The sequence below is a fragment of the Hylobates moloch genome, unplaced genomic scaffold (assembly GCF_009828535.3).
Source record: "Hylobates moloch isolate HMO894 unplaced genomic scaffold, HMol_V3 SCAFFOLD_1, whole genome shotgun sequence".
In the NCBI taxonomy this organism is placed as follows: Eukaryota; Metazoa; Chordata; class Mammalia; order Primates; family Hylobatidae; genus Hylobates; species Hylobates moloch.
In genome coordinates, this window is record NW_026652276.1 from 191,971,265 (window position 1) to 191,998,710 (window position 27,446).

General features: G+C 34.4%; 2 protein-coding genes across 5 annotated transcripts in view; one reads left to right on the plus strand and one right to left on the minus strand.

The window, feature by feature from the left end:
* LRRN3 (leucine rich repeat neuronal 3) overlaps positions 1 to 16,346 on the plus strand; it is a 35,099-nt gene extending 18,753 nt beyond the window's left edge. For both annotated transcript variants that reach the window (XM_058426039.1, XM_032761471.2), the window contains one exon: positions 13,063 to 16,346. In XM_058426039.1, coding sequence (XP_058282022.1) covers positions 13,421 to 15,547 — 2,127 coding nt within the window. In that variant the 5' untranslated portion in view covers positions 13,063 to 13,420 and the 3' untranslated portion in view covers positions 15,548 to 16,346. The remainder of the gene's footprint in view (positions 1 to 13,062) is intronic.
* IMMP2L (inner mitochondrial membrane peptidase subunit 2) overlaps positions 1 to 27,446 on the minus strand; it is an 885,601-nt gene that overhangs the window by 452,854 nt on the left and 405,301 nt on the right. The gene's annotated exons all lie outside the window — the stretch shown is intronic.

Consider the following 27,446-nt stretch of genomic DNA (forward strand, 5'->3'; position numbering starts at 1 on the left):
TTTCATTAACAACTAGTAAGGGGGCAATCAAGTACATATATGTCTATGACACAAAGCTTTATTACACAGAGCTCACAGGAAGAGACCTGAAAATGGAGTCGAGGACCTGGGATAGAGTTCAGGAGCCATCACTGATAATGCCCCTTCAATTTTCACCACCTCATGAAATCTGAGTTACCACCTGTAAAGTGGGTATAAGTGCACATGCTGACAGGATTATTAGGGGAATCAAATAAGGTCATATATGAAAATTGAACTGAATTTGTACATTGTAGCACAATATGACTGTGACTACTATTGCTGTTTTCATTATTTGTTGCTATTGTTATATGATGGAAAACTGAAGTTAATGGAAAGGGCTCTTAAAAAGTCTTCAGGGGCCGGGCGCGGTGGCTCATGCCTGTAATTCCAGCACTTTGGGAGGCCGAGGTGCACAGATCACAAGGTGAGGAGTTCAAGACCAGCCTGATCAATATGGTGAAACACTGTGTCTATTAAAATTACAAAAATTAACCAGGCATGATGGATGAACACCTGTAGTCTAAGCTACTCAGGAGGCTGAGGGAGGAGAATCACTTGAACCCGGGAGGTGGAAGTTGCAGTAAGCTGAGATCACGCCACTGCACTCCAGCCTAGGCAACAGAGTGAGACTCTGTCTCAAAAAAAAGAAGTCTTTGGGATCTGAACTATAATAAAATACGCAAAGATAAGTAAAGCATCAAAGATCCTATCTGTTCATGGATATTAGACATAAAGACATCATTAGGGAAAATGATATTCTTTTACAAATCTTTGTTTCTCCATATGATTGATAGGAATCAGTCATTAAAGAAAACCTCAAAACCAATATTTTTCAAGTCCATATTCATTATTCTGACAAAGTTTAATTATTCTCATATATTTAGAATAGCTTTCATTCACTGAAATAATATCTTATCTTCCAAGAAAACATAAACAATACCAGGAATGATCACAAACATAGATTATATCTTACTAACCAGTGTCATGAATTATAATGAACAGAAATCATGAAAAAGTTTTATTCCTTTTTCAGTTTGGATGTTGAGCTCCAAGCCCAAAATGGTTTAGTATAAACTTTACTACATAACTGTCTTGAAGAATATATATATAAACTTAAGTATAAATATCAAACATATAAGTATAGAATACAAATAACTTAAAGTTCAAAGAATGTTTCTACATATATGAAATTAATGTTGAGTAATTCTTGAGTGAGCAATGTGAAATATTTCTGCAACAGACATTACTGGTATTAATTTAATACCAGTTATTTAATTATAACTTTCCTTCACAAAATAATTTTGTCTTGGCATATTGGAACAGTAAAGTTAGGTGAATGTCCCAGATCAAATTTAAGGGATTCCAGATCTTAAATCATGTCACTGTGAAGGGAAAATTTCTTCTCCTAACTCAGATCCAATAATCAAACACTATTCATTTTATCCATAAAAATGTATTAAATCCTACCCTGTGAAGCTGCTATAACATAATATAAAACCATTTGCTTTTCTGAGCCTAAACTGATAGTCTGAAACATAATCCTAAATTATCTGGAGAGAGTTTACCTACTAAGAAATTTTCCCAAACAGGTGATTTGTCACTTAGCTTTCACCTAATCCATATATGAGATGAACACCGGGATTCTAAGAGTGAAATGAATGCAAATTTATAACCCTGTTTTGAAAGAACTCTTTCTCCATTAAGATTTAGAACTCCCTTTGGTGCTCTAGTCCTGTACAATCTTGCAAAAAGACGCTTATGTGGGCATATTGCCCATGCTCTTCATGGGTAGCAGGTGTAAAAAAAAAAAAATAGGTAATGTTAGCAAGGGCCTATATTACCCATTAACAAAAATTAAAATCTGGTAGGCATCACAAATTATACTGCTTTCCATTCCAAAAAAAAAAAAAATGGCCCGTTAGTATTTTTACTTCCCCCGCCCTTAATTTTAGCCCTCTCTATTCAACACATAAGGCAAAATGTATTTCATTTACTAAGCCACTCTTTTGGGGGATCTCATATTTCCCAAATGTTCACAACCTGATATAGACTAGTCCTTAAATGGTATAGTAGTCAAATATTATAAACACATTAAAGTAGAATTCACCATAAAGCTCATTATGAACAGAAATAATGTGAATCAACTAATGTCCCCCCTCCTGCATCAATAGTAATTTTAAATGAATTCAAGGGGGTTGTAGGCAACCAAATTTTGCAAAGTCATCTACATAAAGTAGTCCTACATAATTAACTTCAAGTAAAGAGTTATTGTGAGGCTTCTATAAAGTTAAGTGACTGCACTCCATCCTGGGTGACAAAAGGAGACCTTGTCTCTGAAAAAGAAAAAATACATGCCTTTAAGTTAGGTGACAGGAAAAAGGAAATGCAAAACTTTATTTATATATTATTTATTTATTTTTATTTATTTTATTTATTTATTTATTTTTTGAGACGGAGTCTTGCTCTGTCTCCCAGGCTAGAGTGTAGTTGTGCGATCTCAGCTCACTGCAACCTCTGCCTCCTGGGTTCCAGTGATTCTCCTGTCTCAGCCTCCCGAGTAGCTGGGTTTACAGGCGCATGCCATCACACCCGGCTAATTTTCGTATTTTTAGTAGAGACGGGGTATTTTTAGCAGAGACTGGGTTTCACCATGTTGGCTGGTCTCGAACTCCTGACCTCAGGTAGTCCGCCTGACTTCGCCTCCCAAAGTGCTGGGATTACAGGCATGAGCCACCACTCCTGGCTCTGGAAATGCAAAACTTTAACCTGCATATAGTGCCTTTAATTTCCACACAGGAAATAAATAACAAAGCTTCACTGACCTAGCATACGTCAAGAACTTTAACTCTGTCTATCACTTCGTACTTCAGTGTGCCACCAAGTCATCTCACATTAACCGTTTAACACAAGTGTTAGGGAAAGAGCTCATGTCCTGTACAGTAATGAATTTCCACTCACAAAAAGATGCACCAACATGCACACAGCCATAAATATGGCCTCCATGTCTTGGTTGAAACTCAAAGCCATAATTCAGGAAGTTTTTTCAAAGCTTACAGTGGAATGTTTGTTGTTCTATTTTTAAAACTTTTTTGTATCCTCTGGACACAAATATAGCAATGTTGTTTAAAGCAGATTGTCAGGAATTTAAGCAGGAAACAAACCATAGAGCATGAGGGAAATCTGACACACTTTTGAAAAGAAAATAGACAAAGAATCCCATGCTTATTATAGGGAACTAAAAATACAGATCACATCGCTATTATCATCTCCCTTAGGTATAGTAACAGAAAAGTACCATCCAACTCTGAACTCATGGCAAGCATCAGCTAACCCCAAGCACACCCAAAAATGTGGTGCTGTAATTTAGTCTCTTGTTTATTGCATTTGAAAAAATTCTTTCAAACTAAAGGAGCTCATTTTATTTCCTTTCTTTCGACACATGCTTATCTTCTCAATTCTTAGTAAAAATATAAAACACTGATATTAGTGTTGTTTTATTTAATAGCAATGAGAACCAATATTTTATTATATGCAGAACAGAAAGTGAACTACCCAGAAACTTTCTACTCTGAGTTCCTTCACAGGAATGTTCCTCTCCAAAATACAATTTTAAGATTTCTGTAATAATATTGTAACTAAAATGTTCATTCTCTATACTACATCATTGGACTCTTGTCCACAGGCTTCCTTATCTTCTTTACAAACTAGTGACTTTCTATTCTGTCAAACTGAGTTAATCGAGGAATATAAATAAGATGAAAACCTTTTTGCTGCCATCCTTTTACAGCATATCTATGCTTCAAAACCATCCCTCCTGAGATTGATAAAAGCATTTACTTGTGGCAATCAATATAGAATAGTCTTTTTTTTTTGGTATACATGCCTATCACGTCCTCCCATGTATAAGGCCCTAGAGAGTAGTGCTTGCAAGATCGGAAAGCATAAGGCAGCATACTCGTGCCTGTTCATAAAATCAACTCAAGCTGAAATCACTTCATTTATTTTTTTCTTTTAACTATACCAGGGAGATGGACAGTCTTCATGTGACATAAAGAATGGAAACTACAAAGACAGGTTATTTGGCTATCTTCCAATAAAAAAATGACTTAAAAATTGTTTAAATTATCTGGATAATTACCCCAACTGTTTTCATCTGAAATGCAGGATAATTGAAAGTGGGTCTACCTGAGACACACATTTCCCAAACCATTGTACTGCAAGGCATAATATAAGTCTTTCTCCTGTCATTCACGCAGGGGAATTTCCAAATCTAGTTGGAAATTCCTTTGAAGATAAAAGGGTGACATCACTTACCAGTCATACTACCACACTAGCTTCTCAAATAAACTGGAACTAAATCATAAGAATGAGCTTTTAGAGACCAAAACTCTTGAGAGAATAAGCATATTTGGGCAGACTTTTCCTCTCAATTTATGTGAAATGTGTAAAATACAAATTAAGGCCTAATTAAATCCCTCAAAATATCTATTGATAGAAATAGTGGACAAAACGGGAAAATTTAATGCATAAATTTAGTCAATCACATTCAAAATTTTCTGAACAGAACTGAAGTCTCTCAGCATACATATACACACAAATCTACACACACACGTACACACACACACACACATTTTTGCCTGGAAAACAATGATTTCTCTTACAAGTGTATATAAATTACTCCTGACATACAAATGTTTAAAATTCTTCAAATTTTTCATGAATTTGTACAGCTCCTAAGGATCTTTTTATAGACTACTTTGATGCAAATGAAATTAGCACCTTGTCTATCTCTATGCTATTGTTTGACAGACACATAAAACGTGAATAAGCATGAAAAACTAAAAATATCACAAAATCTCTGAGTAAATCCTATCAGTATCCATCCAAGTACATTGTATTAAGTTTGCACAAAGAAATATATTGGCTGGGCGCAGTGGCCCACACCTGTAATCCCAGCACTTTGTGAGTTCAAGGAGGGCAGATCACGAGGTCAGGAGTTTGAGACCAGCCTGGCCAACATGGTGAAACCCCATCTGTACTAAAAATACAAAAATTCGCTGGGCATGGTGGCAGGTGCCTGTAATCCCAGCCACTCGGGAGGCTGAGGCTGGAGAATTGTTTGAACCCGGGAGGTGGAGGGTACAGTGAGTGAGCCGAGATCGCGCCACTGCCCTCTAGCCTGGGCAACAGGCAAGACTCTATCTCAAAAAAAAAAAGAAAAAGAAAAAAAAAAGAAATATATTGAAACCGTTTTGAGAATATTTAAGGGTTACTACAAAAATTATATAATAATAGAATTTCAAGGTAATTTTTATTTTAGAAATGAAGTCACTAAAGGTCACGAGGTCTCCTCCTAACTCCCGGGTCTGCATACTTACACAATAGCCTACTGTTAAAGTGCTGGTAATTTTACAGAGAGGCACCACCCAAATAGAGATCTCTAGTTTAATTATAACCTGAAGCAAATTTTCCATCACTATGGAAAACAAGATGATCATACTTCAATCTAAGATGAGTGAATATTAAGGATAATGAATAAATGAGTGTTTTTCCCGAGAGACCTACATTTGGGACCATATAAATGCTAAATAACAAGGTAAATAAAAGAGAGGTTAAAAAAGCAAATCAGGCAATCAAAATCCATTGGCTCTCAAACAATATGGAATAATGTACTGTTATGCCATATTGTAAATTAGAATTCCCCAATATATGGTGTGATGCTTATAGGAAAAAATATAAGCATCAAGAGACAAGTTATGGCTTAAAATTATCATTTGTTTTACTAATCATGTACAAAAGTCAACTTCACAAATAATGCTATTAATGAAGTGCTCAGTTAAGCAAAATCAATAATTAAATATAACTACAAATCAGAATTTTCATAAAAAATGACAGTATCATGACAAGCTGGTAATTTATGAGTATGCAGAAATGACTACCCCAATATGAAATGCGCCTGTGATTAAGATTTCATTCCCCTCTGTAAAAGAAAATTATAAAGAGAGATTTCTGTACTGTAAACTACCCTTTCTAAATTATAGCTGTACTATAACTAGATTCCACAAATTTGATGTATTAGGGTGAGACATTTGCAATTATTTTTTATTTTTATTATTTATTTTTATATATTTATATATATTTCTTAGACAGACTCACACTCTGTAGCTCAGGCTAGAGTGTAGCTGGCGCGATCTGGGCTCACTGCAGCCACCGTCTCCCAGGTTCGAGCGATTTTCGTGCCTCAGCCTCCCTAGTAGCTGGGACTAGAGATGTGCACCACCACGCCTGGCTAATTTTTGTATTTTTACTAGAGACTGGGTTTCACTATGTTGACCAGGCAGGTCTCAAACTCCTGGCCTTAGGTGATTCACCCAACTCAGCCTCCCAAAGGGCTGGGATTACAGGCATGAGCCACCACATCTGGCCGGAATTATTATTTAAAGAAAACTATCCCCATGTAGCACAAGCCTCAATTCTAAAAACAAGAGAAGAAAAAAGATAAAACATCCAAGATTCTCTCAAATCTGCCCAAAGCATATTTTGAGACTCAGGAGAGAGAATTGTGCTATTTAAGTTACTACCGGTTTCTCTGAGAGAACTTTATTACAAGGCCTATGTTGTCATCTAAAGGACTCATCTGAGCTCTATATCAAGAGGAAGGGAAACAGCACATGATTTGTTTATGATCTGCATTAATGCTTGCTGGGTAAAAATAAAAGTTCTTAAACATGACAAGGACATAAAATAATATCAAATTGCCCCTCCTTTAAAAAAATCTATAGCTATTTCTATAATAATAATAACAAGACGATCTTTGCCAGTTTGAAAATCTCAAAATACCAGATTTGAGAATCTGAAAATATCAGAATCCACTCTAAAACCACTCTAAAAGATAGCATCCATTAAATATATAGGTATACATGACATACATTTTACTACATAAATTTTGAACAAAAATAATTTTTCTCTAATAAACAAATTTCTTTATAATGGCATGCCCATACAAAATCTCTACAATTTCACAGGACATTAACAATCAACTTGAAAACAAGAATAAAAATCTAGTGCATATTTTGTGAGAAACTAAGATTCAGGGAGCAATGTGATTACTCTCACATAGCAAAACTAGGTCTAGAAAACAGTTTTTATTTTATTCCTTCCACAATACTCAACTGCCTTATAATTTTGTCTGAGTGAAACTTTATTATCAAAGGAAGAGAAATACCCAACAATAATAACAAAAAAGGCAGTGCACCTATACAGTTGGAGGAAACCCCTTTCTGAAAACATACCAAGGTGTGTGGTGCTGTTTTAAAAATAAACATTTGAGAGAAAGTAGAACTTAGTGGTTAAGACTGAGCTTTTTTTTTTTTTTTTTTTTTTTTTTATAATTTAGGTTTTAGGGTACATGTGCACAATGTGCAGGTTTGTTACATATGTATCCATGTGCCATGTTGATTTCCTGTACCCATTAACTTGTCATTTAGCATTAGGTATATCTCCTAATGCTGTCCCTCCCCCCTCCCCCAAGACTGAGCTTTAGACGCAAAATGAAGACATTTGAATTCACATCTGAATTTAGATGAAATGCTCTAATCGAGGCAATTTACTTCCTACTGGTTAGTTTGCCTTAATTTAATGACTAAAATAACTCTCTAGTTTGTTTACTACTGTGTAGATAAAAAGATAAAATAGAAATAATGTCAGGTAACTAATTTGATAGTCTTTAAAAGCCCCATAATGACTAAAATTCACTGATCCTAATTTGTTAATAGCGTGGGACTAGAGTATTGAATATAAACTTGTAATCAATTAAAAAACACAAAGGTTAAAATCAGATAAGTGAGTTTACACACATTCAATTGTTAGACACCTTTGGAAAAAATCTTTGATGTTCACAGAATAGGATCACGTAAGTTTGTAATGTGAAAGAATCTTAGAACTCATGAAACCAAATTTCTAAATCATAGAGATCAATAATCTGAGGTACAAGAAAGTGAGGTATCCTGTCCCCAGTTACAAAATCATCCAGTAAACCTGGCCCATGTTTCTTAATGCAAAACAAATTTTCTTTCCTTATATCAATTTCTTATTAACATCAGTTTTTAAGGATAGCATTCATTAAACTATTCTAAATAATTACCATTATCCATTTCCTGAGAGTTGTCATATAAATTCAAATAATTCGTTTTGAAAAACTGGAAAAGAAGTATTTCCCAAGGAAAATAGAACAGTCTTTTATAAGGATGCATTTAGTATAATTCAACAATACCTTTGGGACATGGAACCTTCAATTAGAACTAAAGAAAGATCAAGTCTTACAACAAGGGAATACAAAGTCAGATAGTGGGAGAATAGAATTTAAGTTCTTTATACAAATGAACTTAGCCAGCAATTTGCTATAGAAGAAAAGGAAAAACTGGGTTTTAATGTACCTGTGGCAATTTTTTTCTTCACCAATTTTTCAACTTAAGTATCAAAATGTTTCTTTTCCTCACACTCTGTAGTCTTTATAATACACATAATAAAGTGCAAAGAAAAAGGCACACTTTGTTCTTAAGCTTTAGCATTGCAAAAACTCATCTAAAAGACAGTAGATTTTAAATCTTCTTATTCACATGTCCTCACTATACCCCAGCTGATTTTGTATAAATATCACAAAAGACCATAGAAAATTCATGTTGCTCCTTTTGGAGGAACAGAATTAAGCATTCTCTCCTTTGTGCATCTACAGAGCATTGCACACATTTTTTATTGTAAATCAAATCTACTGTGCATCATTGTCCTCAGCTATTTACTCCTTTGATAACTGAAAGCTTGGCGAGCAGATATTTTATCTTATTTATTGCTGACTTTCCAGTGTCTATGATAATGACTGCCAAAAAGTAGGTGTTGGATCAATATTTCATAAATGATGAAAAACAGATAAAGAAGCTGAAGAATAAAGATCTCTTTACTAAGGAAAAGTAGCTTTATCCATAAAAGCTTCTACATATAATTATACCAAGAAACAATTTGTATTTTCACATTAAAGAAATCTCAAATTGTAAGTGTGCACAGGAATTGGATATATAAGATACAAGAATTCTTACAATTGTTTGATTTTAACGGCCTAAACTAGGTTTTAATCCCACCCCACCATTTATTTGTTGTTTGTGTGGTATCAGGCAGATGGGTCTCAATAACCTTACATTAAAAAATGGAGATTAAAGTACCTTACCAACCTATCTCACAAGTTCATTAATATTAAATTAATAATGAATAAGAAAAGGCTTTGAAAACTATAAAGCACTAAGAAGATACTATTATTACTTACTTATTATCCTGCAAATAATCCATAGTAAATAGCATATTAGTAAAATATCGTAATCATTTCTACGGACTTAAGAAAAAGTCAATATTATGCTAAAGAAAGGATAAATTTCTATATTCTCTATTGTGTTTAGCATACTGTTGCTTCCTACAGACCAGGAGAAACAACATTTGAATATGCTCACCACTATAAACACTCTCATTTTCAAAAGCTTTCAGCATAAATCTAATTCAAAATGTGGTTGTTTCTAGCATATGGCTATGTAAATGATGAAATAAGAAAACATTTTCTAATTAAACACAAATATAAATTTTAAGATACTCACCAGGATAATTTCAAAAAGTGACATTATATTAAGACTCCCCCAGAAAGAATGCTTCATCTTTAGTATTTCCAAACCTCTAGTTAAGTTAAAGATGGATATAGGTACCTCTCTGCTCTGCTGGAGAAAGCAGACCTAATCAATTAATTGACAGAAGTAATGGTTTCTCCATTCTCAGCTAAGTGATTTATGGAAACATACAGAAATGCAACTGGACTTTGTACCTAGGTTTTTCCTTCATTCTGGACATAAAGGGGCAACAGATTTCTATTTTCGTTTTATTCGGAGCGGTATATGCTCCCAAATGAGCATGCACATGGAATTGTAACCATCTGTTTACTTCTGTTTCCCCTCCAGACTGAAATTTTACTAAAGAAATCAACCATATCTAAGTCATCTTTTTTCCCTCTAGCTATTAACCCAGTAATTGGCCTGTAGAAAGTGCTCAATAAATGTTGACTGGATAAATTAAAGAATAAAGCACAGATATAATAGATTAACTTTTCTCTTAAAGTCTAACACTCCTTTGTATTAGCCTGAATTTTAATCTCTGGATTTTAGTAATATATGTAACACAAATTTGATGTTAGTAAATACTTATACACATTAAAACAGATTTACTGAAATTAGAAATTAAGCAGATTGAATTGCTTAAGTAATATGTAAAAGGATGCATACAGGATTCTATTAATAAATTCATTTATCAGTTCATTCAAAACATTTCTTGAGCATATACTACATTATAATGATAATGCCCAGAAGATAGGATGCAAAGCCAGGCAGGCCTCATGCTCTCAAGGAGGTTAGTGCCTGGTGAAGGAAAGGATCAAGGAAATGCTTGACAGAGACAAGTGCTGGAGCCATGGGACCACTGTGAAGGGGCAGCTAAGTACATCTGGAGGGAGAGGTTATATGAAAGTCTTGTATGAAAGACTTCCCAGAGGGGAGATTCTTGAACTCAGGTTTGAAAAGACAGTAAAACATAATTTAAAACAAAGAAAGAAGTATTCCAGGCAGAGTGATGCAACCATAGCTCTATCAATAGGGAGAAGGTTGCCTGCAGGAAAATGGCAGACAGTGAGGTAAACAGAGAAGGATCCCCACATATCAAATTCGCAACTTGGTGTTGGAAATGATTATATTTCAAAGACACTGGTATAGATTTAAAAGAAAAATATCTAGGTCTTTGTGTTACTTATTGAATTAATCCGTTCTCATGCTGCTAATAGAGACATATCCAAGACTGAGTAATTTACAAAGAAATAGAGGTTTAATGGACTCACAGCTCCACGTAGCTGGGAAGGCCTCACAATCATGGCAGATGGCAAAAGGTACATCTTACATTTAGGCAGGCAAGAGAGAATGAGACTCAAGCAAAAGGCGTTTCACCTATAAAAACATCAGATCTCGTGAGACTTATTTCACTACCATGAACATGGGGGAAACTGCCCCCATGATTTAATTATCTCCCACCAGGTCCCTCCCACAACACATGGGAATTATCGGAGCTACAATTCAAGATGAGATTTGGGCAGGGACACAGCCAAACCATATCAGTGATGTAATAAAATTGTTTTTTCACTGTTAGTAATGGAAGGTAAGTTATTCTCAGGGAAAAATAAAACAGCCAAATGTTAATCTTGTGAACTGTAGTTAAGAATGATAACACACAGGTACATCTACAGCAAGTTAAACTTAATCTTCTCTGAAGACTGCAAAACTCAAGTCACTTTATGCAAAGGAGACTATGGAGAGAAGTATGAATGAAAATGGAAAACAGCTAATACCGCTACATCTAGCTTACTTAACATTTTATAATTTTTGTCTCTAAATCCTGTCTCCTGGGAGCCTGTTGAATCGCAGTCTAACTCATTTGGTTGTAAGTGAACAGTATTATTTATTTATTAACTTTTTATTTTGCATGACAGGCAAAAAAAAAAAAAAAGCCATCAACAGTCAAAAGATTTAAAAGCTGTTTTCCTTCTTTCCCTATAACTAAATTTCAAAGCTAATGAAAACATAACAAATAAAATTACAAGTAAAGATTTGAAATAACAGAAAACTTCAGGAAATATATTCATTAAAATAATAAATGTTTAACCTTTTAAAGATTAAATTTCTCAGCCTGCCCAATGCCTAGGCCAAGAATTATCAAGAACATATCCTTTGCCCACTTGCTCATGGGGTTGTTTGTTTTTTTCTTGTAAATTTGTTTGAGTTCATTGTAGATTCTGGATATTGGCCCTCTGTCAGATGAGTAGATTGCAAAAATTTTCTCCCATTGTGTAGGTTGCCTGTTCACTCTGATGGTAGTTTCTTTTGCTGTGCAGAAGCTCTTTAGTTTAATTAGATCCCATTTGTCAATTTTGGCTTTTGTTGCCATTGCTTTTGGTGTTTTAGACATGGATATGAACAGACACTTCTCAAAAGAAGACATTTATGCAGCCAAAAGACACATGAAAAAATGCTCATCATCACTGGCCATCAGAGAAATGCAAATCAAAACCATAATGAGATACCATCTCACACCAGTTAGAATGGTGATCATTAAAAAGTCAGGAAACAACAGGTGCTGGAGAGGATGTGGAGAAATAGGAACACTTTTACACTGTTGGTGGGACTGTAAACTAGTTCAACCATTGTGGAAGTCAGTGTGGCGATTCCTCAGGGATCTAGAACTAGAAATACCATTTGACCCAGCCATCCCATTACTGGGTATATACCCAAAGGACTGTAAAACATGCTGATATAAAGACACATGCACATGTATGTTTATTGTGGCACTTAGTCACAATAGCAAAGACTTGGAACCAACCCAAATGTCCAACAATGATAGACTGGATTAAGAAAATGTGGCACATATACACCATGGAATACTATGCAGCCATAAAAAAGGATGAGTTCATGTCCTTTATAGGGACATGGATGAAACTGGAAACCATCATTCTCAGCAAACTATCACAAGGACAAAAAAAAACCAAACACCGCATGTTCTCACTGATGGGTGGGAATTGAACAATGAGAACACATGGACACAGGAAGGGGAACATCACACACTGGGGCCTATTGTGGGGTAGGGGCAGTGGGGAGGGACAGCATTAGGAGATATACCTGATGTTAAATGACAAGTTAATGGGTGCAGCACACCAACATGGCACATGTATACATATGTAACAAACCTGCAAGTTGTGCACATGTACCCTAAAACTTAAAGTATAATTAAAAAAAAAGAATTATCGAGGACAGTCATGAAAAAGATAAAGTCACCAAACATATTGAAGTACTTAAACTCTAAGAATATAATTTATACATGAAATAATTATAATTAATGGATATTAATTATGGTATTTTTCATTTGTACTAATTATTATCTTTTTTCTTCCATATTTCATTTTATTACATTTAGCATCATGCTGCTATTCCTGCAAATACTGAACAAGCATGGGATTTGAATATTATACTTCTAAATAAATGAATTACTCAATCTCCTATGACCATCTATACATACTCCACCTTCAAAAAGTACATCGATATTATATCATTAAGGAAATAGTAATCTTCTCTTCTCCAATATGCATGACATTTTTGGACAATGCAATTGTGGCACTGGCACTTATTTCAGTGAAGAGAAACTTTGTGGTTCTATGGCATTCATCATTTGACAAATGCAAGCATCTTCCTTATCAATCAGCTCCTACTGAACTTACTAGCACTGACTGTGGAATCCTTAAGGGCCCATTACATTTCTGAAGAAGAAAGCTAAGATGAAGGACATGCCACTCCGAATTCATGTGCTACTTGGCCTAGCTATCACTACACTAGTACAAGCTGTAGATAAAAAAGTGGATTGTCCACAGTTATGTACGTGTGAAATCAGGCCTTGGTTTACACCCAGATCCATTTATATGGAAGCATCTACAGTGGATTGTAATGATTTAGGTCTTTTAACTTTCCCAGCCAGATTGCCTGCTAACACACAGATTCTGCTCCTACAGACTAACAATATTGCAAAAATTGAATACTCCACAGACTTTCCAGTAAACCTTACTGGCCTGGATTTATCTCAAAACAATTTATCTTCAGTCACCAACATTAATGTAAAAAAGATGCCTCAGCTCCTTTCTGTGTACCTAGAGGAAAACAAACTTACTGAACTGCCTGAAAAATGTCTGTCTGAACTGAGCAACTTACAAGAACTCTATATTAATCACAACTTGCTTTCTACAATTTCACCTGGAGCCTTTATTGGCCTACATAATCTTCTTCGACTTCATCTCAATTCAAATAGATTGCAGATGATCAACAGTAAGTGGTTTGATGCTCTTCCAAATCTAGAGATTCTGATGATTGGGGAAAATCCAATCATCAGAATCAAAGACATGAACTTTAAGCCTCTTATCAATCTTCGCAGCCTGGTTATAGCTGGTATAAATCTCACAGAAATACCAGATAATGCCTTGGTTGGACTTGAAAACTTAGAAAGCATCTCTTTTTATGACAACAGGCTTATTAAAGTACCCCATGTTGCTCTTCAAAAAGTTGTAAATCTCAAATTTTTGGATCTAAATAAAAATCCTATTAATAGAATACGAAGGGGTGATTTTAGCAATATGCTACACTTAAAAGAGTTGGGGATAAATAATATGCCTGAGCTGATTTCCATCGATAGTCTTGCTGTGGATAACCTGCCAGATTTAAGAAAAATAGAAGCTACTAACAACCCTAGATTGTCTTACATTCACCCCAATGCATTTTTCAGACTCCCCAAGCTGGAATCACTCATGCTGAACAGCAATGCTCTCAGTGCCCTCTACCATGGTACCATTGAGTCTCTGCCAAACCTCAAGGAAATCAGCATACACAGTAACCCCATCAGGTGTGACTGTGTCATCCGTTGGATTAATATGAACAAAACCAACATTCGATTCATGGAGCCAGATTCACTGTTTTGCGTGGACCCACCTGAATTCCAAGGTCAGAATGTTCGGCAAGTGCATTTCAGGGACATGATGGAAATTTGTCTCCCTCTTATAGCTCCTGAGAGCTTTCCTTCTCATCTAAATGTAGAAGCTGGGAGCTATGTTTCCTTTCACTGTAGAGCTACTGCAGAACCACAGCCTGAAATCTACTGGATAACACCTTCTGGTCAAAAACTCTTGCCTAATACCCTGACAGACAAGTTCTATGTCCATTCTGAAGGAACACTAGATATAAATGGCATAACTCCCAAAGAAGGGGGTTTATATACTTGTATAGCAACTAACCTAGTTGGCGCTGACTTGAAGTCTGTTATGATCAAAGTGGATGGATCTTTTCCACAGGATAACAATGGCTCTTTGAATATTAAAATAAGAGATATTCAGGCCAATTCAGTTTTGGTGTCCTGGAAAGCAAGTTCTAAAATTCTCAAATCTAGTGTTAAATGGACAGCCTTTGTCAAGACTGAAAATTCTAATGCCGCGCAAAGTGCTCGAATACCATCTGATGTCAAGGTATATAATCTTACTCATCTGAATCCATCAACTGAATATAAAATTTGTATTGATATTCCCACCATCTATCAGAAAAACAGAAAAAAATGTGTAAATGTCACCACCAAAGGTTTGGACCCTGATCAAAAAGAGTATGAAAAGAGTAATACCACAATACTTATGGTCTGTCTTGGAGGCCTTCTGGGGATTATTGGTGTGATATGTCTTATCAGCTGCCTCTCTCCAGAAATGAACTGTGATGGTGGACACAGCTATGTGAGGAATTACTTACAGAAACCAACCTTTGCATTAGGTGAGCTTTATCCTCCTCTGATAAATCTCTGGGAAGCAGGAAAAGAAAAAAGTACATCATTGAAAGTAAAAGCAACTGTTATAGGTTTACCAACAAATATGTCCTAAAAACCACCAACTAAATCTACTCCAAAAATGAACAACAAAAAAAGTGAAAGACTGCAGTTGTGCTAAAAACAAAACAAAACAAAACAAAAAAAAAGTAAAGAAAGATTACTTTCGAGAGAGAAGTTTAAGCTTCACCAATGCTGCTCCTGACCAATGGAAATATGTACAACTTCAGCATTTTAGGTAACTGGCTTCAAGGGGTACTGTGGCAACCAAATAAAATAACTCCATTTTCTAAAACTTTCATGTAACTTTTATGTCTGGACTACAGTTAAAGTGGACAAAAACATTTCTGTATTTTTTTTAAGTATATAAGAGTAGTTGAACTGAGCAATACCTCCTCCTGTGTTGTATTACACATATTAGCCACGAGTTTTTGCAGTGACCAGATAAACTTGAATTGACACATGGTGTAATAAAATGGACAAATTCTGTAGAGTAGACACAGTGAATATGTGGACCTCTTTTATAAGGAAAAATACATTTTGGATTAAAATCAATTGCTTTTGTCTTGTTTTGTTTCTAAATAAAGAATAATTTCTGGGAAATATCATCTGATCAGATATCATTTAAATGACAAAGTTTTTAAAAGGCGTTTTTCTATAATGAAATTTGGAATGCTAAGAGTGAGACACTTTTCTTTGGTGATGGGACTACCTACATTTTTATAAAGCCTCAAATATGGATTTCAGAAAGCATTTAATCAATATTAAATGGCAATCATAATTTGTATTTAACCCTTTAACTATTGACAGAAACTCTAGGAAATTATGCATTCACTTAAGGATTTTTTTTAACAAGTAGCTTTTGGAGTAGATTAAATTATTAGCTTGAGATAATATAAATTCAGTATCTGAGCAACATAAAGTCTTATTTTAATAATTAGCAGTAGCTTAGTTTTAGGCCGCTTGCTTTTTTTTTTTTTTTTTTTTTTTTGAGATGGAGTCTCCCTCTGTTGCTCAGGCAGGAGAGCAGTGGCAAAAACTCGGCTCACTGCAGCCTCCACTTCCCTGGTTCAAGCAATTCTCCTGCCTCAGCCTCCCGAGTAGCTGGGATTACAGGCATGTGACTACATCTCCGGCTAATTTTTGTATTTTTAGTAGAGAAAAAGTTTTGCCATATTGGCCAGGCTGGTCTCGAACTCCTGGCCTCATGGACACCTCGGTGTCCCAAAGTGTTGGAATTACAGGCATGAGCCACCACACCAGGTCTAGGCTGCTTGCTTTGCAGAAACTATTGCCAAATTTCATTATGACTTATGCTCTAGGTATAATTTTCAAATCTCTCTCTGATTCAAAACAGTTGAGGAGCTTCACTGAAATAACAAGCAAATAACTTAATAATTTACTATATTGAAACATGGCAAGGAAACAACATGTTTCAGTCCAAGACTAAGATTTTAAAATTACACCATAAAACATATAGGATTAGTAGTAGACGTTTAACAGATTTGACTTTCTGAAATTTCTTTTATTTAGCTCACCCCAATATAAAAATGACATAATTCAGATACTTCCAGAGTTTGATACAAATTTAAGAGGAATGATGTTAACTAAAGAAAAAGCTTCTGAAACTATTTTAAAGTAAAAGAAGCGATTAAGAATTTAATTTTTTAGTCCAGTCCTCTAAAAATATATTTAAGGCACTGGTAACCCACAGCTTAAAAGATTACAAATCATTGAATTGAAGTGCCAAGTACATTAGTAGTTCTGGGAAGTGAGGAGCGCCTCTGCCGGGCCGCCCCGTCTGGGAAGTGAGGAGCGCGTCTGCCCGGCCGCCCCATCTGGGATGTGAGGAGCGCCTCTGCCCGGCTGCCCCATCTGGGATGTGGGGAGCGCCTCTGCCCAGCCGCCCCATCTGGGAGGTCTGCCACGGAGGACAGACGCAATGTGGGGGCTGGACGTGGTGGCTCACGCCTGTAGTCCCAGCACTCTGGGAGGCTGAGGCGGGTTGGTCACTTGAGGCTAGGAGTTCGAGACCAGCCTGGCCAACATGGCGAAACATATGAAAAATACAACAGACAAACCAACCAACCAACCCAGCAACAACAAAACAGATCTACCTTGGAGTCATACTCTAATTTTTTCTATTTTCCTCCCTTTCTGATCCTTTATCCCACTTTCTTTTTCTTCCTCTTCCTTCTCCTTCTTCTTTGTCAAATAGAGGATTGAGTTATTATCATTGATCCATACAAAGTCCCTCTCTCGTTTATTTTCTTTAATTCCCACCCCCATTTCTATTCCCCGTCTTCCCATGTGCAACCTTCCTAATATGTTTGATATGCATCTTTTTGTTTGTATTTTTAGAAAATGTTTATTGTTTTGTGTGCAAAAATAATTAATAAAAAAATCTTACATAGGGAATATACGGAGTTCACTTAAAAAAAGAGAGAATTAAGATTTTTGAGGATTTCAGTCATTTTTACAAACAAACCCCCACAGTCCTGCAAAAATAGAAGTATTTTTGTATAAAGCAAACATTCTGAGACAATAAAATACCACAGTTTTTATAGGCAAATTGTTTATCTCTCAAAGTTACAAAGCTTTCATGTTAATTGCTATTGTGTCTGCTCATAAGCAACTTTTAACTTTTCTTACAATAGCTTTCTGCATAATATCAATATCTCACTGGCCTATAAACATTTCCAGCACTGTAGTCATATCAATTTATTTGTTAATATTAGACATTTCTTTTGTCATAGCATTGACAGTTTCCAATTAAATCCTAGCTGTTTTTGACAATGTGAGAGGCAATTGTTAAGAACTTCTTAAAACAAAAGGGTAAATTGAGTTAATTTTAACACAACCAAAATACGAAACTTGCTAATTCAACGTGTTTCTCAAACACAAATTTTACAACCTGATGAATCACTATCACACAGAGGCTGACATTAGAATTTATCAGCCAAACATGCGCATACATCATGAGAGGTTTCAGCACCACAAAGAGAGCTTTACAGAGCTCAGCTATTTGTCAAAAATATAGGAGGTGAAATACAACCTATTAGGATGCAGGCATAGTATAGGTCAGTAACAACTTAAGCATGTACCTTGTACGTTTCTTTGAAACCTATCTGCCTGAATAAGTATCACAAACATGTCATAGCACTAAGAATTCATTTTAATCTACATATTTCTTTTAAATTTTGTTATGAAATATGCATTCTGAATAGACATCTAGTAGTGAGCATTAAAATGAAGTATTTCTGTTACAACCAAAAATATACAGACGCTCAAGGCAAATCATGAACCTACTGATTTGCTTAAATTTTAATGTAAATTTCCAGTGAGAGAGAAAAGACATCTGCTACAATGAGAACGGTGTTTCATACTCTTATCTCTTAATCCTCACATAAAACTAAGCATTGGTCAAAGTACTCAAACCATTTAAGTTACAATTTTGTGATATGATATGGATGCTCTTGTTGCAAAACACAACTTTACCTATAACAAATAAAACTCTAAAGTTCATAGCTGTATGAATGCTACCTAATCTGCTCACCTTGTATGGAGAAAAACACCTTGGCACAAAAATAATTTTTGAAGAATTACATATTTTATAATTGATACTACAAAATAAAATTAAGATTTTCTAATAGTAAGCATACCCAATTGAATACAAAAATATATAAAAACAGTGCAAAACAAAATATGTATTTTATAATATATATAATTGTCAGTAAAGCTAAGCAGCAACAGGTTGGCAGACATATGCTAACCATTTCACCAAGAAAGAAATGAAATAGATTTATGGTACATATACTAGTCATTTAATACTTATTTTAGTGTTAAAGTTTTTATTCTAATTAGACAAAAAGTTTTTAAGTAAAACTACACACAAACAAGCATAAGTTTAAAATAATTCCTTAGTTTATTCATTTAATTATCTTTTGTTATATTCAATAAACATTTATTGTATGGCTATTAGTCACAAGAAAAAGAGAAATAAATAGGACGAATTTTCTACCATCTAAAACTTATATTCTACTAGATTATATTCTGGTTTATTTTCTTCATCAGTGTTTTTACAAATACATGTTAACTGTGTTATTTGGTAAAGTCCCAGCCTTAATCCTTCATACTTTCACAAAATGATAATGCTCATAAAAAATACAAGGTTTTTTTCTTGGTCTAAAATGTTTTACTTATCACAATTTTGATGTAAAAGCTTGCTTCAAATGTAATATTGATTTTATTCACTATATCTGCAGAAACTAGCCTAATACTATCCTTTAGACTGGCTAAATTAAGAGGCATATTTAGGCTGAGTGTGGTGGCTCAAGCCTGTAATCCCAACACTATGGGAGGCTGAGGTGGGCGAATCACAAGGTCAAGAGATCGATACCATCCTGGCCAACACGATGAAACTCTGTCTCTACTAAAAATACAAAAATTAGCTGGGTGTGGTGGTGAAAGCCTGTGGTCCCAGCTACTCGGGAGCCTGAGGCAGGAGAATCACTTGAATCTGGGAGGCGGAGATTGCAGTGAGCCAAGATCACACCACTGCAGCATGCCGCCCTGGCAGCAGAGCGAGACTCCGTCTCAAAAAAAAGAGGCATATTTAGTTACCATAAATTATTTCTGTGCATAAAACATGGATACCTGTTATGTGACCCCTATTTCAAACTCAAAGAGAAAATGAGAAGTGAATTTCAAAAAGGTTTATCTAGCACGGACAAAATGTCTATATATCTTTACAAGGAGGAGAACCAACTTACTCTATCCACATTAACCCTTACAAGATGTTCCAATAACTATAAAGAATAGTCTTAAAATTTCAGAGATTAACATTTTAGATGAAAAATCCAAAATGTGTCAGAAACTAATAAACAATAAAAATAACCAAAAAGTTTAAAAGTATACATGTATTAAGGAGCGAAAAAATCTCAATAACATATCTCACAGCCATCAAAATTATGAGGAAATAATTCTAATTATATATGTCACCATTCACAGTATCTTGGGCTTCATCACAATGCTGATTTTCTAGGAGATAGGGAGTAATGAATAGTAACTAAATTGTGGCTATATTTTCTTTGATCCAATCTTTTTCCTCAAATTTCCCAAGACATTATAGCAAATAAGTAAAAATTTTTGTGAAAAATATAGTTGTCACCATTATATTTACTATATTATATATTATATATATTATTACCATTATATATTACTATATTTAAGGGTCTCAAAAGGATATTTTGCAATCAATTAAACAGAAAAGACTACAATGATCTTCTCCTTCAGATGCTAATATTTTCACTACATCTTTGCTTCTATAATATCATTTTACCCTAATGAATGCATTGCTAACTAGGTCGTTGCTTGAGAGAACTACAGCGTTGTACTGGAATGCCACGTCTAGAAACGGCTACAATCAGTATCATGGAGTTTTGGGAAAAGACAGAACTGACTCCAGTTTTCACACAATAGTGACTACTTTTATCTGTTCATTTGAAAAGTAAGGACTTGAGTGTTAAGAGTGACCATGGCCTAGATTTATGGTATTCGTCTAAAGGAAAAGGAAAATATTATTTTTACAAAGGAGCAAAGTGCAAAATCAGAGTTAATATTAACAGCCATAAAACATATATCCAATTCTAAGAAAAATTATTAAGAGAAAAAAAACTTTTAAAAAGAATATTACAGCAGAATATAGATTATTTCCAAAATTTGGCCTAAATATTTCATTTACAGTATACACAGAAGGCTCATGAATTGAGTAGTATGCATTTAGTATGCTCAAGTGAGAAGACATCATACGAAATAGAACATGATTCCTTTTTGTTCATACTAAAAATAGACAAGCCCACAGAGATTTGAATTTACCTATTCTAGTTCACTGTATATACATCTCAGAAGGCCCCTAGCTCATCTTTCAAATAAGCCATAGAGCATATACCAATTAAGGGAGTAAATAACTCACAGATATGTCAATAGGACTTTTTCTTAGAAACAAACTGAAGAGTTCAAATAATAAATTCAAAGCTAGCATCACACACAATTTCAAAATTATTGAGAAGTGGCCCAGAGTAACAAAGCATAGCAAAAAGAATTGTGGTTGACCTTAGTAAGCCTTTTAGAAGGATGAGCTACAACGACATTTGGAGACCTCACAGTACTTTGTGTGTTTATATTTACCTTTTCTAACTCTACTACATCACCAAGAAACTAACAGTATTATGTGACCATTGTAAAGAAAATCCAGCTTCTCATTAAAATATATGGTTCAGCATCTGAAGTTATTGATTCAAAATCCAATTGTGATACTCCTTTGTAATGTTTACCAGCCTCTGGAACAAATAATGGAGTGAGCTTGGGACATAAATTAACCCTCCTAATCCTCACATTGAGAGAATCAGGCTGTAATAAAATAACCTCCCTGTCATTTGTGGTACTAGACTCAAGGCTGGTAAAGACAGAAATAGTTCTTAAACCCACAGAGGTATCATTATTAAAGCAATATAACTAAACACACCCAAATGGTCTTTCAAAAGAATATGATATAAAATTGAAATTCATTATCAGAACTGGGATTAAGGTCAGATACCTCTAATAAACATCTCTTTAATAATGGTTTCAGAGAAGAGTCACCTATTCAATAAAAAACGAGAAATCATGTCACCAAAATAACTTTAAAGCTCTTACCTTCCTATCCCTATTTCCTAGTAAATTAATCAATGAAACAAAATTCTAGTACAGAACTTTCATATTAAATCACTTATTTTATCAAGATTTTAAAAAAATATTTACATATAAAATGCATGAATTCATATAAGTATATGATGCTAACAAGTCAATTCAAACCCTTGAGTGTAAAAAAATTTCTTCTAACCACAGATATGGCATATATAAAATGTATTTAAAAAGTAGAAAACAAAAGATTCGTTTCTTTCTACAAACAACATCTTTTCCACACAAATCAATAGGAATTAAGTGATTGCAGTGAAAAAAAAAATGAACCACAACAAAAATAACTGTGTGAGGCTAAAGGGAATTAGGTTTTCCTTCCAGTGGATTATGTGTGCCACAGTCCAGGCTCAGTCCTCAAGTGACAATGCAACGCTTGAGATATTCTGTTGATGCATGCATAGAAAATAATAAATATATCATTAACATATTATGTTTAGATAAACATTCATTTATATTTACTTGAGTAGAAAGATTACAAATTAAGAAGGAAGGAAAAAGGAAAGGAAGAAAAGAAGGAAACATTCATAAATTGTGAATATGTGCCACATTCACAATTTGCTGTGCTCTTAGGAAATCCACTTCAGATCTAAAGAAGGGGTGTGGGAAAATGAACATTTGCCATCTTACAATATGACAGGCATGCTAATAGACAGGCCTGCACATCTCTTTCTGTACATGTATAATGTGATATATATTACATATAAATGTGTATAATACATTACATAATTACAACCCAATTTATGTGATCCTCATGAAATTTCTTTGAGTTCAGCATTAATATTCCAATTTTATATATCAGTCTCAGAGAAGTATTTAAGTATATTTCCCCAAGAAAACATATGAACTATATATTCATATAGTTAATATGAATGCATATTAACTGTAACAAAAATAATAACATAGAGCAAAAAAAAAATAAAGCAAATGACTCAACACCAAGAGAAATAATAACAGAAACTTTATAAGCATGCCATAACTCACAACAATAACTAATAGGTGATTTTTTGGAGAGGGAACAATTCATCAATAGTACATTAGATTCATTAATTGTTCCTATTATCTTCTAACTCTCTCCATCAGTATGTTCTTTTATAATATTCCTATCTCAGTTTCATATCAGAAAATGGGATAAAGAGTCTTTATTTGTCAAATTGCACTTACTACTTATTTGCCAAACACAAAGAACGCTAGTTTATCAAGAAAGGAAAACCTATGGGTATTCTTATAAATAAAACCTTTAAAATAGGAATATACATGAAGTTCCAAGCAGATGTAAGGCTAGAGACTTTTAAAAGAATTTTTCTGCAATTATTTCCATGCATCTACTTCACATTCCCAATCTATAAAGCTCTTCTCTTTCTCAGTCCCATGAGAGGAAAATACAGAATGGTCAATTATGTTTAACCTGCTTGCCAACTCTCCGATTACACTTATCATGCACAATAACTCAATCTTAGAAGGTACATCCTGCATAAAAAGTGAAGTTTGAGAAGACAGAAACTTCTCTTCAACATTTCCATCCTTGTGAGTACTGACACTATAGGCATAGGAAACTTAGAACACCACATCAACACCAACAGCTTAGAGAGTCAGATGTCATTGTGAGCTGATAATGCTTAGCTTTGTTGACTGATGTGTAATCTATTGCAAATCTTGGGTTCTTAGGAGTTCTACTTTATAAATTGTATAATATAGTTCAAAAGAACAAAATTATTTAATATAGTTTAGATGACAGGGATTGCATATTGATAAAAGAGGTAGCAAAAAGTTTAAATAAAAACTGGACACCATCAAACTTATCTGTGTGATTAAAATCTATAGCTACCCATAGAGGAAGCTGGTCATCTATACGTCTGAGTGAAAGAAAGAAGGTGGTTCTTTAAAGGACTTTCTTAGGTTAATGAGATTCTATGGAATTAAATTGACACGCAGAAATATTTTTACGTATAAAGAAGCTCCTCAGTATTCAACGAGTACTAAAGTCACTATGTTGACCTATGTTCTCATCCCAAATGATATGGCCGAGCTTAGTTGTTGTTAGTGTTGTTGTTATTTTAATGAGTCATTTGTATGTTAGTGCTCCTTCCAAGGATCAGGTCTAATAGCAGCAAGGTTTCTAAGCAGGGAAGCAAGGAGTGGCCCATGCTTTATTCACACACCATTTATTGAAGATCTACTGTGTACCAGACAAAATATTAGCTACTAGAGATTCCACATTGACTGCAATAGACAAATCTCCTGACATCCTAAAACTTAAGAGTGAAAAGGTAAATACCAACAAATGAATCTGGCAATTGTAATTCAGGGAAACAAAAGTATGATAGGCAGAGGGACAATTACACATATTTGGGGGGGTACAACATTCTCAGTTATTGTAAGGTAGTCCAGAAAGGCTTCTAACTCAGAGCTAAGACAATCTTTACACAATATCCCAGTTAGAGGGCAGAGAAATGTTAAGGGTAGATTAGGGATGGCGTGAAGATACTAATAGGCTGAAAATTTTTAGTAATGACAGAGTGCTAGGCAACTGAGAGAAAGTTCTGAAGGACAAAGCAGGAGCTGGCTTCAGAAAGAAAAATCAGGAGGTGAGTAAAAATCAAACTTTATTTTGTGCTAACCATGTTAGAAACCAATATCCTAGGAAAAAATGACTATGCCAAATGTAAAAGACCAGAATTAATTTATAAGGGTACAAAGATTCGTTTGTCATATTTCAATCCTAACTCCCTATGTAGTCTAGCACTCAGCCTCCTCCAGAGTTAGAAATATGAGAAGATGTGGGAAATAAAAAAGAAAAGAAAATAGACATGGGCACACTCTATACTCCACCCTCTTAAACCTCCCCTAATCTGAAATCACACATAACTCAAAAGCCTCATAAGTGTACTCTCAGAAACAAACATCCTTTATCTTCACAGTTATTATAGTCCAGTATTTGATGGCTATCTAATTTCAAATGTTTTAAAAATACATCTCCCATGAAATTCGTAGATGGTCAAAATGTCACTCCAGCTTTCTACTGTCTCCCCAAAGGACAAATAAAGGAAAGAGAGACTAAGTATTCTGGGTAATTTTGTATATAGAAGCCCAAATGTAATGTAAAATTGTGATTGATGTCTTTGATTTTAAGATTGACCTAGTTCTATTTCCACTGTCAATTGTATTTCTTTTTCAGAAATTTCACAAATATGTTACACAGAGTTTAATGAGTATATAAACAGATACAGGAAAAACCAAAAAAATTACTGTGTCTAATTCCCTTAGACTATATTTTGTATAATACCAGACATACTTCTAACTACCTAGATTTTATATCACTTTCTTCAGATAATATTTTTAAAATGTTCTCTATTATGTTTCCAATTGGAACGTTGAACTCAAAACTTAAAGAGTATTTGTAGATGTACTGATCAACATAAATCAGGTATCCATTCTAGATTTTCTATAGTTTCTTTTCATTGTGCTCTCCTAAGAAGCAAAGTTTTATTAATATTGTCTAAGATAAGGTAGTCTAATTTGGATTATTAGAGTAAAAAGTGCATTATGTCACAGCATTTTTGAAAGCTCAATTTTGAGGATGCATTTTTATAGTATTAACTTATCTCTTCTGTTATGAAAAACATAAAATTTGGAGATATTTTTGCTATGAAATTTTATCAAAAGTGTTTTGGGGAACTCTGATATATACATTATGAAAATAGTTATTTTTCAATTCTTCAATAATGTTTTGATTGAAAAAATTTTTTGGAGATTTTAGCCTGAAACCAAGGAGAAAATTCTAAACAAAAAATAAACAGGATAAAAGCACATCACATCCACCTTCCTGTGACATTTAAAATACTCATAACTGAGTATACTCTAAAAAGACCTCTTTAATATCCTGATGCTAGCTCCTAATTTAGTGGAGAGGACTCCATCTCACCGCAGCAGATGTATCTGTTCCATTTCACTATAGTATCAATAATAGAAAAGGGCCAGGTAGCCTCTTAAACAAAATATTTACTAAATATATGTAACAGAGTAATTTTCACTTTATTGATAAGGGAATTCTACCCCAATACTAGGCTATACTACTCAGGCCAACTGTTTCAGTGTGAATACTCAGAATATCAGGTAGAACATGTAAGTAATTCAGCACAAATTGTCATCTCATTCTGGAAAAAAATGAATCCAGTTTTAGCTTTACTGAAACCAGAAGATATAAAATACCATAATACCTATGAGACCAATGGTCCCTGATTTTGAAACTAAAATTAAATATGAGGATATTATAATACTCTACTGATTACATATCTATAAAGTACTTTTTAAGATATAAGACATACTCATACATATTATGCCTGGGATTTGATTTATTATCCATATCTACTCTGTGATGTCAAGACAATGATGCTAACCTACCTTGATGAATTATTGGTCATAAGGAAGGAGAAACTGAATAAAAATATTTTCAGACAAATCTGCAATCCATTGAGTCTTTCCATTCCTCCAAAGTGAGCACTGTGACAGAGCTGTGTCTTTCTTAGAAGTGATGGGCATTATCAATAAAGATTTTTACTGTATTGAGAAAAGCTAACCCTGTGATCTTTAAATACTCTGGCTTCAGAAAGGAATTTTAATATTAAGCCTCTTCCAAAGTTCTTGACTTGAAATCCCAACATTACCATCATGATGCCACATTATTCTTTTAAAATATACCATTTCAAAATATGAAATAATTTTTACATGTTAATAACTGAGTATATTTTATTGCAGAATTAACATATGCTTATTATACAAAATCAAGAACATACAAAAAAGAGGGCCTCACATTCTCCCTGTCTACCAAATACACTCTTACAAAAGCCTGTCATTCTGCCTTTGACAAACTTTATAATATTATCTCTTGACTCCACTATTTCACTCTTAATCCAGACTAGAGCTGCCCACACTTTCAAGGTATGTATCATCAAAGACCTCTTATCTCAGAATAAAAGATGACTTCAGTGCCCACCCTGTTATCCTCCTACAGCCCTCAAATCTCCCAATGATGTGACCGACAGACATTACCATTATATAGTAAATGGTAGGTCAGTTGCTTATATGTCACCCTACTACTTTTTTTTTTTTTTTTGAGACGGAGTCTTGCTCCGTTGCCCAGGCTGGAGTGCAGTGGCATGATCTCAGCTCACTGCGACCTCGGCCTCCTGGGTTCATGCAATTCTCTGTCTCAG